Consider the following 16614-nt stretch of genomic DNA (forward strand, 5'->3'; position numbering starts at 1 on the left):
AATGGTCCAAGTCGATGCAGTATCTCAATAATACATATCATCTTTTAAAACTGGGACACGTTTCCCAAAGCAGGTTGGGTAGGAGCTAGAGCAAAAAAACCACTATTTTTTGAAAAAATGCTCTCTATTTGAGGACCCACATTTCCCTTTCAGGTTCACACTACTGGAGCTAAAAAAAATTTCTGAGTGACTCTCAACTCGAAATGAAAGTCTCTACTGAATTTGGTCAAAATCTTTCTACTTTTTTTTTTTTTTTTTTTTTGCAATCTACCTCACACCTGGATATAATCATCCGTTTCTTTTAGGTAAAAAAATTATTTTCCAAGTCCATTTATTAAGTTTTTACAAATAGTAAAATTTCTAATTTATAGAGTACTTTTTTTTCAAACACCTAGGCATCTTACACACAAATTAACATAGGTAATCAAGTATCGACAATTTTTAACATATTGCAATCATATACCATATAATTTCCTTCTGTGGGAAAATGCAAAACCAGTAGCAAATAACTTTCCTGCATTTTTTTATCACTCAAACGTGAAGAATTTCAATTAAGTAAGTACCTACAACTCGCTCATGTATGGTATTTTGTGGTCATTTTACTCGAGATCGAGAGCCCCTAAATACTTATGCATGCATGACTCGATCATTATTTTTCTTTATTCATTTAACACATTTGAATGTTTATGTAGGTATTTTCTCTGAGAACAATATTGAATATTTTCTTCTTTTTTTCACGCACCATATCTGCATAAAAATGATACGATATCATGAAACACTCGTAATCTCGTCATCGATTCATCCACATCGTACGACCTCAACATAATCTATCAATAAATTCACAGTTAGAGATGATGGTTTTTGTAAAATTGTATAACGAGAAAAAAATACCCACATTGTTAGGTTAGGTTAAGTTAGGTAATGAACCTTGGATACCGTCGTCGTCATATAAATCTTTTCTTTAATTTTCATTTAATTTATAAGACTATACAAATGATGAGATTTTCGGATCTCGGATGTCGAAATAACGCGATATTCCAAGTTCAGTTTGTATGGCATTATAGAATCTATAAACATTACGTATAGGTAGGTATTTGTAGAACGATTTCGATAGTTATGTAATTTTTTTTTGACGTTAGTAGTGTATCGCTGTGTGATGTGCTGTGATGCTGTTTTTTTATGAACGATTATGATTAATTACGATATTATAAAATAAAAGTGTCAAAAATGACCTATAAAGTGAGCAACTCTTTGCAAATCTTATCGAAAAATCAAATCATTTGTTAAAAGTTATAAATGATGTGGGCCTAAATCAAGTACATACACTTGAGTGATTTGTCTCATACTGGAGATAGGTACACCTGTTTCAGTCGATTCATTCCCGAGAGAAGGTGGAGAAAGGAGGAGATCAAATCATCGTTAATTTACAACAACGAAGGTTCTTTCTCTTCCAATTCGAGTACCTAGGTTGATATTTTTGGAAAATTTTTCCTCAATAAAAATTTCAATACCGAATTTCATTGTCTTTTATAATAAGTTCGATTACTTTAACAATAACATTCGTGCAGGATTAAAATACCAAATAGATAAGGTGATTAAACTCGTATTATTGCCCAGATTATAAGACCTTAAGACTTTCGAGTAGGTATTTTGTTCAAGTCCACGAGTTGACTTATTAAGTATATTGACAGCAGAATTAAGCTAAGCGAAAGATCAAATAATGTAAAGGTTTTTGAAACATGGTATAATTTAATTTCTTAAAAAATACCCAGATAATCCGTTCATCTACCTAAACCATAGTTGGGACTTACACACGTGCATTATCGATGTTATTGAGAAAAAATAAGAAAAAAACAATCACCTTTTCTCGACGATGACTAATAATAAAAAAAATACTTGGATTAAAAATCAGAGCAGACTTCACCCAGACGACATAAAGTTACATTTCATGTCACCATTATACGATTAGGTAGTTCCTTATTTACCTATATCTTTATGGCGGAATCCGGTGTAGGTACAAAGCCATTAGCACGCTTTTCCTTTGATATTACATATTATTACATGGGCCATAGACCTACACATACACACTCTTACAGGATCTGACTGAGACTGGGTTATGCATTAAAAATGACAATTAAACGACAAGTAGGTAATTTCAATAATCTACTCGTGTGATAAAAAAAATATGGTAAGCAAATGTCATTCGAACAGACTACGATGATGAGCAAAAAAAAAAACATTACTCTTAGTTTTAATATCAGCATTCCTCTACGAGTGTGTACATTAAAAAGTACACATTGGTGCTGGTACTTTCGTAATCGACATGCACATACACAGGCTTCATCATCGTCATCTCAGCGTTTAATATTCGAAATAACTTCACTTTTTAATACCGCCACCGCTACCCGAGTTTAACACTTTTCTCACAGCCGTAAGGTTTATTTTACGAGTAATAGATTTATTTCACCTTTATGGCTATATTCTGGTGATTTATCTCAGTTCGGTTTTACTTCACTTCACAAAAAATATCCGATACCAACGTTCAGGTTTAGGTACATTTCTCATTGTCGTAAAATCATCGAGCTGATTGATGACGATGGGTTTGAATTAGACTTTCGTATGGGTTTTACGACAAAGGGAAAGAGGCATAGGGACGAATTCGCGATGAACATAGAAATTGGTATGAGGAAAATGGTGCTTTATGGTGGTTATGCAAGAAAAAAATGGTACCGATTTTTTTTTCACACATTATGACCTCCGCGTTGGTATTCTGAAAACAGAATACATATAGGTAGGTACCTACCTACGTATATAGGTCAATGTGTTTTTTTGTTGTCGTTGTTGTTTGTTTATAAAATAAATTTCGAATCGAATTACCATACAATTAGTGAAAATGGGTTTGAAAAAGAGATTTTGAATGACAAAGACCCCAGGACACGTTCGGTGATCGCAAGACGCAGAAGCAATGCAAGAAAATGACCAAAAAAGTGCTAAAATTACACATTCGATGACCAAAATTTTAAAAATAAATTCCCTTCCACCACCAATAAATTTTTTGGGGGTCTTTGGGGATTAATATTTGACCCCAAAAAAAGTTGAAGAAGGGATCTCAAAAAAGACATATTGAAAATTGATTTCAAAACAAATCGAGAGTATGAAATTTTTTCCAAAAAAAAAATCATAACCTAAGAATTGAAACACGTTGAAAAGATATCAATAATTTTATTCCTGGGTCGAAACGTCTTCTCTTTTTTTGTTGAGGGGGGGTGGGGGGGTGGAGGGGTCCATTTTATGAGTTTGGAGTTTTTTTCTTCAGGATAGGTACCTACTTAAGCATGAATTTGATTCAAAATCATCTGACGAAAAATTACGAGATCTGTTCAGATTTGATCAGATCATTATATTTTTTGGATTCAATTTCACCTAATCAGACCTGATCAGATCTTATAAGAAAGACCTTGTGGGATCTGAACCAGATCCGATCAAACCTAATCATATTTAATCATTTTTCCTCGTACTGTATGTAAGGTCCTTCAACTATTCAAATTTTGATCAATAAATTTGCATGGGGTATTCCTGATATAATATTTTTGAAAAAGTACCTACTAAAATACTGGGTCAAAACCCAAATTTTCGGAGGATTCATCTCGTAGCCAAAAATACAGGCTCTGAATCCAATTCTTAGTTTTTTTGATTGAATTACTTTAATATGTATTTCCATAAAGTTTTCCTGAATGGAACCCCCTCCCTTCCCAACCTTTGGAATTCTCATCAACAATAATGAATCTAACCGGGTCAATTGAGTATCAATACTTAAGGAGCAGGGTTGAATGAGTGAAGAAAGGACTCATCTTTACCTAATGGATGAAGGGAAAAAATAGGTAGGTAGGTACCTAAAGTTTTGCGTTCCAGCTGCTCATCCTTCCTTACAAAGGGACCTTGTCCACTCATCATCATTGATTTGGCTTACTGAAATTTCATGTCATCCACTCCTCAGAATCAAATTTTCAGCTGCTGAAGGCGATTACAGCGCTCTCTGGAGCGATTCCAGTGTGCTGGAGAAAAACTAATTTCTGCTGGAGGCTTCAGATCGTCTCGAAATTGGTCGCAATCGATTCGGAAGGTCAATTTTAGTATTCATATCAAATTTCAGATTTTTATTTCGTGGTTTGCAATTTTTATGAAAACGTTCAAATTCAAAAAAACAACTTCAGAAGCTGAAAATTTGGTTCTGAGGAATGGGTGACGTGAATTTTCCCTGAGCCAAATTTCGGTCAAATTGGCGATGGCGAGTTGACAAGATCACGTTCGTAATTATTTTTGTAAGTAGGTACCTACCTAGTAATATGTACCTTTGACTGAGAATTCTTTCAGTAAGATTTACTTACAGAAGTGGATGACTTCAATTTAAAAATTTGAAAAATTGCAGCGAAGTCCTTTTTTTGTCCTCTTTTTCAACAAACTAATTTTCAAAATAAAATATCGACAATTCCATAAATTTGGGGAAAATTTAAAAATGATTCCAAAAGAAAAGCTGATGAATTAATTGTGACTATAATTCGATGACACTGAGTTTAAACATGGGTGTGTTTTCTCGGATTCAAGTTTCAACTGCTGCAAAGTTTGACATTATCCCTCTCCCTTATGCCTATTTGTATGTGATTTATTTTAACTTAAACAGACCTATTATATGATAGGGTTTTTAAGTGAATTATTTATAATAATAGGTACCTATTTTTATTTAAAAATTTTTAGTTTTTTTTTATTATAGTAGGTATTTATTTTTTTAATATTTAATCATAGTCAGAATACCAAATAATTAAAAATAACTTGAGTGAAAAAAGTTTGAAAAATTGTTTAAATATGGCTGACATCCTTATAGATTTTTTCCCCCGAAGGCATTGAATTTGAATACCTGCAACTAACTAGTGCAGTTCAAAATTATGAAGATTGGGAACACCGAGTGTGAATATTGAATATTATTTCAAAAAATCTCTGTTTCTAAAAATGTTTTCTTTGATTAAATTTTCATTTTTTGTTTTTTCAATAATCTTTTAACTTGCTCAAGTACCTACCTACTTATATTCGATTATTTTTTCAAAATTTCAAGTTTGGTTACAGTCATTAAATGAGGCTTTTATTCCAAACTTACAGGTTGAATTTTCATTATCATATGTATACGAAATTCTCAATTTATTGGATTCGTGTCAGTTTTTTAAAATTAAATTTCCGACAAAATGTCGCTGACTCTTTATTATACGAGTACCTATTTAATTATCACTTCGTTCATTTGATAGCCAGAGAGCTAACTTTTTTCTCAATCTAAAGTTCTCTCGACAAGAACCTTCTTTTGAAAAAATAGCAATAATGCAATTTTGACTTCGAGGGCCCGAAATTTGGATGAGGAAAAAATGCTAAAATTAACATCAATTTTTTTGGAATATTTTTTAGTTCTAAATCGTAATTTAGCCTTGAATAAATCCAAAATTTGAACCAATTTGGTCCCATAGGGAGTTAGGTATATTCCATAAACCAAATTTTTGACATTTTTTGAAAATTCTCCAAAATTTTGAAAAAAAAAATGAAATACAACCACATCATATTTTTGTACATCGGATCATTAGTACCTAGTACCTACATGGAGGAAATTGGATCCATCACCCCCTCTCTCCCGGTTTGGACACCCTAAAAACCAATAAAGATGCAATTATTTCGCATGCAGGTGTATAGGACACTATTTTTTTTAGTGCTTGCTCTTAAAAATATGGCGCAGAAGGATCAATTTTGATTTCAAAGGTCTCAATTTTGCGAGAGGAGGGGCTAAAATCAACGTAAAAAATATAAAAATTCAGCAACATCAAAAAATATCTCATACGACCATTCAAAATCTAATTCCATCCCTTTCAAAATAAATTACCCACTGCAAAAAATTTCCAAAATTTCTAATTTCCCTAATTATTTAGGAAAAATTAACAATAAAACACGCAAAAACAAAAATTTTAAGTCAGAACGTTCCGTACTTACCTATAAATGTTCGTTATTCTGACGATTTCTATGCTAAAAATGTCTGTATTACGCTCGTGATCTGTATAGTGCTCCGAAAAAAACCTCCTAATAGAACTTTTCCTTGTTACAATTTTTTAAAAAAACTCATTTCAGCGAAAGCCTAGATGACCTCCTATTACTCATTATATTTACAATATATGTAGATAGGTGCATTAGGTGCTCTTCAAAAAACACGATTAAACGTGAATACACAATGTATTCATATAATATCATGACGTCAATTTAAATATCATCCTCATACAATTTTTGATACTTATTATTTTTAATAGTATCTCCTTAACCTTCAAAAAAAACCAACAATGTCCATCGAACCTTCAAAACAACAATGGAAATAGCCAAAAAAAACGAAAAAAAAAATCAAAAAAATTAAGACCATATTGCGCTATAATACGCGAGGAAAACCTCATTTTCTCGAATGAACCAATTTGTTAATAACTACCGAGGTCATTTTCTTTAACCAATAAACACCAAAATATGTACATAGGTATTATGTACATAAGAATTTGAAACATAATGACGATATTAGGTATAACTGTCCAATTGCGAACTCCACAATAAAGGAATTCATTTTTGTCAGCCACTCGTGAAATTATACGTACAGGTAAATTAGTTGATAGGTATAGGGGTTTCAAATTTAATGCGAAGTGCCTTCGTAAGTAGATAACTATTTTCTGAACCTAGATTGTGCTGATTAGTCAGGAGAAAAAAGTAACGAAAATTTAGCACAGATTTCGAAAGGATTACATCATTTAGAGAAAGATGATCAATAATGTTTGCTACATTACATATGTAACATAATGAATGTTTCGGCGAAACGTGTACACAACACATAGATAACCTGTACTTACGAGTATTATTAAAACGTGGTTTTTATGGTGACTTTGTAAGAAAAACGTGTTTTTGAAATTTTAATGTTGGAGTTAGACTGTACCGTAATAAATGACCCTAACTAAAATTATGATTTTAATTTTTTTTCTCAGTAGGTATGTCTATTATGATTTTTAGATTTAGTTTGGTACGTGCTTATTTAAATTTAGATACCAACTTCCTATCAACTATGTATTGGCCATCAGGCCAGGTACAGGTACTTGAAAAGAACTAAAGAAATTGTTCAACAATATTTTTTAAAACAGAAAACTGTGCTTTGTTGCATAATTCTGCTCTTTAAGACAAAAATAATAATTACATGTATACAGTTTCTCTCCTTTTTTTTTTGAAAATTTGTCTTAAAATGATCACATAACATTACACGATCTTGTTCAAGTAGGTAGTCACTTTTTGATTTAATAATGCACTTCTTCGAGAAAATTAAAACAAAAAAATAACTGCATACCTACTGTACATTTGTAATTAGAAGCAGAATATATACCTATGCATTATGTTAAAATAACGACTTCCTGCAGATAGGTAACATAACTTCTAAACACATTTAACTATCCACTTAAAAAAAATTCAATTTTTACTTTGTAAATTCAAGGTAAAAGTATCTACAGATAAAACCGAATCAACTCACTTTTTAAATATTTTTCTTCGGATTCAGATCCAACTTGAAAAAAAAAGGAATCACTATTGATAAACGTTACCGGTAGAATACATCGACGTACGGGGAAAGTTTACCGTCAGATGACATAAGGTAGGTAACTGATCTTTAACCGACCAACGATGACCGTAAGACTGACTCTGGAAGTCTTCGGATTCTTCAACAATGATAATCTGCCTCCTTCTTAGAATAAAAGTGAAAGTTTCTTCACTATGATGCTAATTATGTTCGTTTGGACGGCAACGTAGGTCTAATTCAGTTGATGCTCTGATGCGCTGTGTTAAGTTTTTATTTTTCGATAACTGGTTCCAGGTTTAGGGTTTCGTAAGCTCTTGAAAAAAAAAAAATTAAACGAGTTCTCCAATTTGGAAGAATGTATTATTGTCAGGTTACTTCACGTCTTGCTTACGGTTTGAAAATTTGGGCAAGTGATTAATTATTGGTGCCTAACTGCTTACTGAATGTTTGATTAGGTGCATAGTCGTAATAATAGGTTTCGATTAAGAAGGAGGAAACTGGAAAGGGTCGATGTGCTCTTGCTAAATTGCTGAAATAAAGAACATTTTGAAATTGAAAATTACTAATCATTGATAAGAATAGGACTACATATTAATCGTTCAAATCAAATTTCAGTTGAAATACTTTCATACTCATGCCATGCTCAATATGAAAATAAAAAAGCCACATCCACCTACTTATCCACTCGTTAAAAAAATTCAAAAATCAGGTAGGTATCGCGTAGTATTTTATTTTTTCAGGTTTGGCCTTTTATGAAAATTATGACCGGATAAAATTTGATTGTTAAGGTGTAAAGTGATTGCCATGCTGAAGTTGATTAAGTTTGATTAGATTGCATAAAATCATAAAACAAAATAATCTAATCCCACTATACGCTATGGAATTGTTTCAAAATTTTGAATTATTTTTCAATTTCAATATTAAATTTTCGTGATGATGATAATGCAAATTCATTTGAGTAAGATTCGGTCGTTTTTCAAAATCGAATTCATGTGAAGACTGAAATTTCTTCATGAGCTGAATCAAAATTAGCCTGATTTTTCCAAAATCTCGTAATGTCGTAATCTACATTTTTATTTTATTTTTATATCCCGAAAAGAAAAACTTCGTCAGTATGTTTCATTTTTCAATTTTTCATCATCATGAATCTAACAAAATCTACCATTTTCGATTCGAAGGCTTTTAATTTTTAAAAAACACCCTGATCCTCCCGTTTCGTAACCATACCTTCACAATAATTTGAATCCGAATCCCTAATTATTTTATATTATTTATTATTTTTTATTAAAATTTTTAATTTGCAAAAAATTAATTTTTTTCATCTCGTTATCTGCATCACTGTTGCAGTTTCCTTATCAAAAACAGCGCCATCTACCGTGTGTTTACTAAGTGTTTACAAAGCAAAATAAAATGAAGTTTGATAAGAAAATTTCTTCAAATTTTCTATTTCTTCGATTTTTATGAAGTAAAAAAATGAAAAAATTGACTAAAATCGTGTAATTTTTTTACCAATATTAAACTGAACACTCGAAGATGAAATAAATGTCAATCCACTCCTGGAAATAATCGCATAATGGATCACAATTTCTTTCCAGTTTACTTTCGTATTCCAACTCCAAGACATCAGCAGTGAAGTATTTTCTTCATGTATGAAATATTATTAAATGTATTCATAAATCCTCTGCTCAAATGGCTGCCTTATTAGTTCTACTATTCAAGAACGTGTTAAGATTCAAACGTTGTTACATACTGTGTTATCTGATTTGTATTGGTGTCTTTATACTGTATTTTTCCTCGTTTGAAAAAAGTGAGCATTTGGTTCATTTGCTTTCTATCTGTTCCGAGTATTTGAGAAATTATTACCCCGTTTGTATTTCAGATAAATCTGTTAGTATTCATGCAAAATCACCTCATACGTTATGTCTGATCGTGCCATTTCGAGATAGATTCGAAGAACTGCGCGAATTCATACCCCATATGAGTAAATTCTTGAACGATCAATTCGTAAACTTTCATATCAATATTATAAATCAGGTATGTAGTCCAGTGATGAATACTACTGTCACAAAGTGAATAAACTTCATTCTAATTCATCTTATTCAATCATAGGTGGACCGTTTCCGTTTCAATAGAGGATCGTTGATAAACGCCGGATTCCAGTTGGTTTTAAAAAAGTACCCAGAATGTGATTATATGGCAATGCACGACGTTGATTTGCTACCTTTGAATAAAGAGATCTCGTATGCTTACCCAGACAATGTAGCATATCACGTTTCATCTCCGGAACTCCATCCCAGATATCATTATTCGAAATTCATCGGTGGAATTTTATTAATGTCGAAGTAATTTGAAAATTTGTTTGTAAACTTTCATCACTCGCAGCAGTATTATTTTATTATAATAATTTGTACCTATGTTTCAGTTGGCAATTCGAAAGAGTGAATGGATTGAGTAATAAGTATTGGGGATGGGGCCTCGAAGATGACGAATTCTATATTCGTTTGAAAGAAAAATCGATTGAAATTAAACGTCCCAAGCTGGTCACTTCGAATTCTACAAACACATTTAGGTAATTAATGGAAAATTGAAATAGGTAGTTTATTTATTGAGATGATCTCGAATGTAATTGTTTTTCCAGACATATTCATGGTCCAGCTAGGAAACGAGATTTTCAAAGATGTTTCAATCAAAGGAATGAGTCGCGAATTCGTGATCGTAAAACTGGATTACATGACGTGAATTATGTACTTTCCTCTTTGCAGTTGTTAACTATCGACGAGTTTCCTTTCTCTTTATTTAACGTTACTTTAAAGTGTGATCGCAAGTTTACACCTTGGTGTACTTGTCCGGGGAAAAAACCACAAATTAATAGGAAAAATGTGCACGTTGCTCGGGTCTAGCGATTTGTATTACATGCTTCATTGAAGTTGAAACGATACCGTGAAAATGTACTCGTACAACAGTTATGTTGATTATAAGAATCGTATTTTATATGACGAACAAATATTTTGCTGATAAGTTTTAGTCATTTTGAATTTTAGTAAGGATATGACATTTTTTTTGCATTTTGTGCCCCAAAAAGACTGTTCAAGTAGGTATAATGGTAGATAATAAGTGTGTTATATTTTTGTATTTATTTATTATCGTTGAGTCATTTTACAACAAAAATAAATTATATCACGAGCGTGTTCTGCGATAAACACAATTTCAAGCGGTACGTCGAATAATATTCTACTTTTGATCGGAATTAACGTCTTCTGCTCATTTCTCTCTCTCTCTCTCTGGAAATTCAGATACAAAAATATTCGGTAAAAATTTCATAATTTATAGAATAGGTAATAATGATGATCTGAGTTGAATAAGAACCTACTTTTTGAAACACTGTTATAAGGTTCAGCAAAGTTCCAAACCTCACTTTACTTCTTGGTATAACTTCAGCGATTTTTCCGAACCATACTCGCACCTGTGATAAACGAAAAATGCGAAAAGATGTTCAGTTCGAGTTGATTCCTCGGATTCTTGCCACAGCTGCCATCATCAGCATCGCTGACTGTAAAATTTTCGTGATTAGAGTACAGGTTTTCATGTACTTGATCCATTATTTCTAAAGTAGATTGGCAAAATTGAATAGGTACCTACCATTAGCAGTGATATCCAAAAAATAATCCACATATGTTTATTTTGTGTTTCGTTCACTAAATGCGCAATTCTCTCAGAACATCCGGTTAAAAAAGTATTTTCTTCTTGACAAATGTCATTACTGGTAAAATTGATTATACAGCAAGAGGGAGGAACCCCATTTGCGTGATAATACCAATCATACGAACTTTCATCACCACAACATTCCAACTGGAATAAATTATTGTTTGATGAATATGCATTGAAAAAAAGGTACAATGTTTAAAAAATAAATAAGTAGGCTATATGGAAAAAAATAGCAATATACCTCAGTTTGAATATAATCAACGATAGCTTTTACTTTCGGACGGTCATGATATTCATGAACCCAACGTAAAAACACATCTTTTGCTGTTTTTTCCAATTCGTTATCGTTTCCAGAATACAGAAATACGGTAGAAGCGTCCAAAACTGAGATGAGTGCAGCTGCGATGAACATATACTAAAAAATACATAATTATTAGGCTCCTATTTCATCGGACAGATTTTCAAAAATGAAATATTGATGCTGAAAAACTAACCCGAAAGCTTCTTATATGTTTTTCATGGATAATGCACCAAGATAAATAGGTAATTACTACAACAAATATCGTTCCAATTGCGATAACGACATTTGAAATGAATAAAAGCTGCTCGATTACTGGATCAAAAAAGTACAGTTCGATGGCAATTGCATTGTGTGGTTCATGAAAAAGAAAGAATACTTCTCCACATAACTGCAAAATCAGAAATCAAATTCATGGATCAATATAAAATAATGAAGGTAATTTAAATTTACAACTCAGTCTGCATTTTTTTTCTATTTCAAGCAAAAGCGTATAATAATTTCGAATTTCGTTTACGAGAAATGGCAAGGGTACCGTTTCAGAAGAACATAAGTTTCCATACCTACATTTAATTTCACTTACAAGAATTAAGTAAAGAGATATTAGCGCTATATATTTCCATCTTAAACTCCTAATAAATGCACATGAACTTTGAAACATTATACTTTTTCAAACACGAATCTCTGAAAAAAATCAATAATTCATGCTTCATGCAAGCATACAACAAGGGGTTGAAAAAATCGTTCCATGTTCCATCCCTTCTTTACTTCCATTTTCATTTTCGTAATTAATTAAATAAAGCCTATGGGTTTATTTTACGTGGATGATTTATTCCAGAAAAAATCCGACTGAGAACCTGAGAAAATGAAAAAAAAATAAGAAAATTTCAAATTTAATTTATTTAATTTATTTTAAATTTTTTGGAAAAAATTGAATGGCACTTTTTTAAACGTAATACAGGTAATTTCCTGGAGAATTTCATTTTCCTCACACCACCTTGAAGAAAATCTCAATCAACCAATGAGAATCCGAGATCTATTTTCATATCTCGTCAACAACCAATCAGATCATTTTCTCAAAATTATTCAACGAATTACATAATTTTCAACACAGTTTAGGTAAAAGAATGAAAAAAAAGTGTGATAAAAGTACCTTGAAAGATTGCTATAAAATCCTTAACATCCTTAAATATTATATTATTCAATTGCATATTACTTTAGAATTTCTTCTCACATTCTAATTCACACCGTATTTTCCATATTTTGTTATATTTGTTCAAATTATTTCCAAAAACACCTCTAGAAGATTTCAAATCAGCAGATTTCACTCGACGATTGTCTAACCTTGATTTCAAAACACTGCAGTGTAATAATTCCGCACGAGTTTTTCGTTCATCGAATTGATATTACGATTAAAATAAAACTTTTGCGTATTTAAAACGCTAAATTGCTGTGAAAAATCGCGAGAAACATCCAGATATCTGTTCCAGTAGAACTACTTTGCTGAAGAAACCCATCTTCGACGTAGACCAAGTTACACCTTTATCGGTAAGTAATATGGTGCTCACTCAGTTGCATGCTTTTTTACACCTAAATGATATCCTTTATTTCTAAACTATCGATGTACTTAATCTGCATATATTGCCTTTAGAAAATGCCGGACTTGACCGAAGTAGAAACAACCCTTCCCGTCGCCGACGAACACAAAGTTGACGATGACTCAGCCACAGATAGCGATTCGGATCACACAATGCCTGATTTAGAAGATGGCACGGCTACCAGACCTGCTAATGCGAATACAAACAACGAAATGCTTTCGTCGGTAACCGGCCTACCAATTGATATGGTCAGCAAAGCCAAACAATCCAGAGGCGAGAAGAAAGCTAGAAAAATTATGTCGAAATTGGGCTTAAAGCAGATTCTAGGTGTTAACAGGGTAACAATTCGTAAATCGAAGAATATCTTATTTGTTATAAACAAACCAGACGTTTACAAAAATCCTGCCTCCGATACCTATATCATATTTGGCGAAGCCAAAATCGAAGATTTAAGTCAGCAAGCTCAGGTAGCTGCCGCTGAGAAATTCAAAAACCCCGATTCCTCAATTAGCACTACCGTCAACGCGGATATTAAAGGTATCGGTCTATAATTTCGTTAGCGAATCGTGTATTCGACAGATTAACGTTACTTTGTGTCATTTTTTCAGGTAATACTGCTGTAGGCGCTTCAGTGAAAGAAGATTCAGACGATGGCGAGGAAGTCGATGATACTGGTATCGAAGAGAAAGATATTCAATTAGTTATGTCTCAAGCTGAAGTTGGTCGAAAACGTGCCATTAAAGCATTACGAAACAACGCCTACGATATCGTAAATGCGATTATGGAACTTACTATGTAAATTAAAACTGTACTATTGATATATTTATATTACAAAATTAATCTCCCTGTTGAAAATAACATTCGTCTGTTGATTTTTTTCCCCCTCTCTGTTATATAATATTACAATATTTTGTAATCTGCTGTATGACTGTAATTTCAAAATGTATTTATTTTTCTCAGTAGTTGAAATTTGTTTACAATCGGAAAAAGTTATCTTATGATTTTGTAAGCATGCATTCAAATAAATACGAGTTCAACTTTTTACTTCCATTTTGCGATCTCAATCAATTCAACGTGAAGATGCATTCGTTTAAATTTATGTCTGTGTAATTTCTAAGAAGAGAGTTATGCAGTTTTTGTTTGATACTAGTTATGATACGAATAAACCATTAATTATGTTTGTTTGGTTATGATTCTACTTCCGGCATCATAATATGGTTCATAAGAATGAAAATTATAGATTGCTGTAATAGCAAAAGCAAAATCGAGAAAATAAGTAATTTTGTACGTCGGAAGGTTTCAGCTCTTCCTGGAACTCTGAAAATGCTCATAAAAAAATGAACTTTCTAGAACGATAAAACTAATACTGCGAAGCAGTATGGTTTAATCAATAAAAAAAAAAAAAAGATCAACCAATTTTAGGTTAAAAATTCACAGTACGTCTCGACTTATTTTCCTATGCAATGATTTCGTCGAATCAATTTCAAGTAGCTCAAATCAGAAGTGCAAAACGAAACATCGATTCTCATACGAAATAATTCAACTTCATTAATCAAAATACGCCACAATCATTATCACAATATAATCATCGATCACTCAACAAAACCACAACTAAAATAAATGAATTGTCTTATCAGAATAATATATTTTAAAGTATAGTCAGCGTTACACGATTTCTGGAATAGATTTAACAATGCTTTGAAGTGCAATAACCTTGTTTTGAGAAAATATTGTACTTCAATTTGAAATGCAATATTACAACAAACGTTTTACAGTAGAAAATTGAAAAAAAAAGATGACAGTCGAGAAATATTCTAGTCGAAAGGTATGAATTAATACAAATGGAATATCAACAAATTAATAATCTTCTGATGGATTTTAAAAACTAATGTTAACCAAAATATATCTAATCATCCTGAAACACAAAAAGCATAAAATACAAATTAGCATGTTTGGTATCACCACAATAATATACAAACAGGAAAATGAATCAAAATACAATACCTCATCGTTTCCTTTCGATCGTTTGCTTTGTTTAGCATTAGAATTTGATTGTGCTATTTTTCTTTTCTTATCGCCAACCTTTAGGAGAGAAAAACACAATATCAATACGAATGTCTAGAATTAATGATTTAATTCAGCATTAGAATAACTTACGCTATTTTTTTCGGGTGTTTCTTCAATATCTTCTTCTTCGTCAAATTCATCTTCTATTTCGTCTTCATCATCCTCGCCCAATCCGTCTCCACCTGATAAATAGAAATACAAACTTATCAACACTAGCTCATAAAATATACCAAACACAACATGACGAAATGTATAGAAATAGCTCAGATATAATATAATTCAACACGAATTCAGTCGCAAATTACCCAATAAAATTAACATCATAGCGAATATCGATAGTAGTAATAATGAAAATTGTATACATTACGTAAAAACTCACTTCCAACGGAATGGTTTCCAAGTAAATGAATAGGTCCTGAGCCTTTTATCAGCTTAAATGTAACAGGCGGATCGGGGAATAGTAAATCCAACAATGATTGGTGTTGTGAACCTCCTTTTAATACTGTGATAGGATATCTGACATCGGATTTGTAACCCATGGCTTCCACTTCGACCACATTTACTTCACCTTCTTTAGCTTCTGGTCCGAGTACAGCCTAGAATCGAGATCAAAATTGAAATAATATGTTCCAACAATTCGGTAGAAAGAAACCACATGACGAGAGTAATCACCTGTTTCACTAATAATGTATGTTCACCACGGTAGCCTTGTGTGGAATCGTTAGCGTCATTTTTTACATCTGGATCCCAAACGTCGGTGGTCTTATTTTTATCAAGCGTTAAACCTACAACAAAGATACTCGAATTAATATCTACGAAGATATACACCGGAAACAATCTGCTATCTGTAGTACACCTAAACATTAGAGAAAAAATCAACACATGGCGGCATAACGTACGTGTTTCAGTGATAAAATTTTACATCGATCGTAACGAAAATCTAAATTAAATTATAATACGCTTCGAAATATGCGAGTAAATCTTCCAACCATACGGGGAACCACGTTTTATACTCATTACTCGTACAATACGTGATTGCCGGTTGAACGGAAGAATATCACTCGACTTAGGGACTATTTACATTCAAATCATAATTACCCCAAAAATAATCTTCAGTCATATTTCACTAAATGCACTACACGCTAGAATAACAAAATCTACTTAATCACGAGGATAAAATTAACAAAAACGCGATATTTGCGGCGATTTACAACCGACAAAGAATACAGAAATATTGTAAAGAATACGACGAGAGAAATGCCGTTGGTCACTAATGGCGCTCAAATGGACGATGCAAATTTGAGACGCGAGAGCGAAGTTTG

At 32.3% G+C, this 16614-nt stretch overlaps 4 protein-coding genes and 1 long non-coding RNA gene across 7 annotated transcripts in view; 2 read left to right on the forward strand and 3 right to left on the reverse strand.

The window, feature by feature from the left end:
• LOC135838681 (retinol dehydrogenase 14) overlaps positions 1-7774 on the reverse strand; it is a 39172-nt gene extending 31398 nt beyond the window's left edge. The window contains exon 1 of one of the 2 annotated variants that reach the window (XM_065354415.1): positions 7580-7774. The gene's annotated coding sequence lies outside the window, so the exon portion shown is untranslated. Of the gene's footprint in view, positions 1-6024; positions 6202-7579 lie in introns of those variants that run through there. The other variant, XM_065354414.1, reaches the window with a different exon arrangement.
• Positions 7775-9015: 1241 nt separating this feature from the next.
• Positions 9016-10812, forward strand: LOC135838682 (beta-1,4-galactosyltransferase 7-like). The gene is made up of 5 exons (XM_065354416.1): positions 9016-9431; positions 9504-9658; positions 9734-9966; positions 10047-10193; positions 10263-10812. The coding sequence occupies exons 1-5, from the start codon at positions 9314-9316 to the stop codon at positions 10522-10524; spliced, it is 915 nt and encodes a 304-aa protein (XP_065210488.1). The 5' UTR covers positions 9016-9313; the 3' UTR covers positions 10525-10812.
• Positions 10744-12363, reverse strand: LOC135838683 (uncharacterized). Of its 2 annotated transcripts, none has more exons than XR_010557462.1 (6): positions 12211-12363; positions 11824-12018; positions 11571-11744; positions 11264-11473; positions 10995-11174; positions 10744-10905 (listed from the first exon to the last, which is right to left on the reverse strand). It is a non-coding gene; the product is annotated as an uncharacterized LOC135838683 (long non-coding RNA). The 2 variants fall into 2 exon arrangements; XR_010557463.1 differs by having other exon boundaries at positions 12191-12328.
• Positions 12364-12975: 612 nt separating this feature from the next.
• On the forward strand, positions 12976-14403 carry Nacalpha (nascent polypeptide associated complex protein alpha subunit). Its single transcript, XM_065359242.1, has 3 exons — positions 12976-13175; positions 13279-13762; positions 13834-14403. Exons 2-3 carry the CDS (start codon positions 13282-13284, stop codon positions 14022-14024), a joined length of 672 nt encoding a protein of 223 aa, XP_065215314.1. The 5' UTR covers positions 12976-13175; positions 13279-13281; the 3' UTR covers positions 14025-14403.
• Positions 14404-14850: 447 nt separating this feature from the next.
• LOC135841988 (nucleoplasmin-like protein ANO39) lies at positions 14851-16598 on the reverse strand. Its single transcript, XM_065359243.1, has 6 exons — positions 16391-16598; positions 15965-16077; positions 15672-15888; positions 15383-15474; positions 15230-15307; positions 14851-15140 (listed from the first exon to the last, which is right to left on the reverse strand). The coding sequence occupies exons 1-6, from the start codon at positions 16410-16412 to the stop codon at positions 15132-15134; spliced, it is 531 nt and encodes a 176-aa protein (XP_065215315.1). The 5' UTR covers positions 16413-16598; the 3' UTR covers positions 14851-15131.
• Between the last annotated feature and the right edge of the window lie 16 nt (positions 16599-16614).

Source organism: Planococcus citri, chromosome 3 (genome assembly GCF_950023065.1).
Source record: "Planococcus citri chromosome 3, ihPlaCitr1.1, whole genome shotgun sequence".
NCBI lineage: Eukaryota > Metazoa > Arthropoda > Insecta > Hemiptera > Pseudococcidae > Planococcus > Planococcus citri.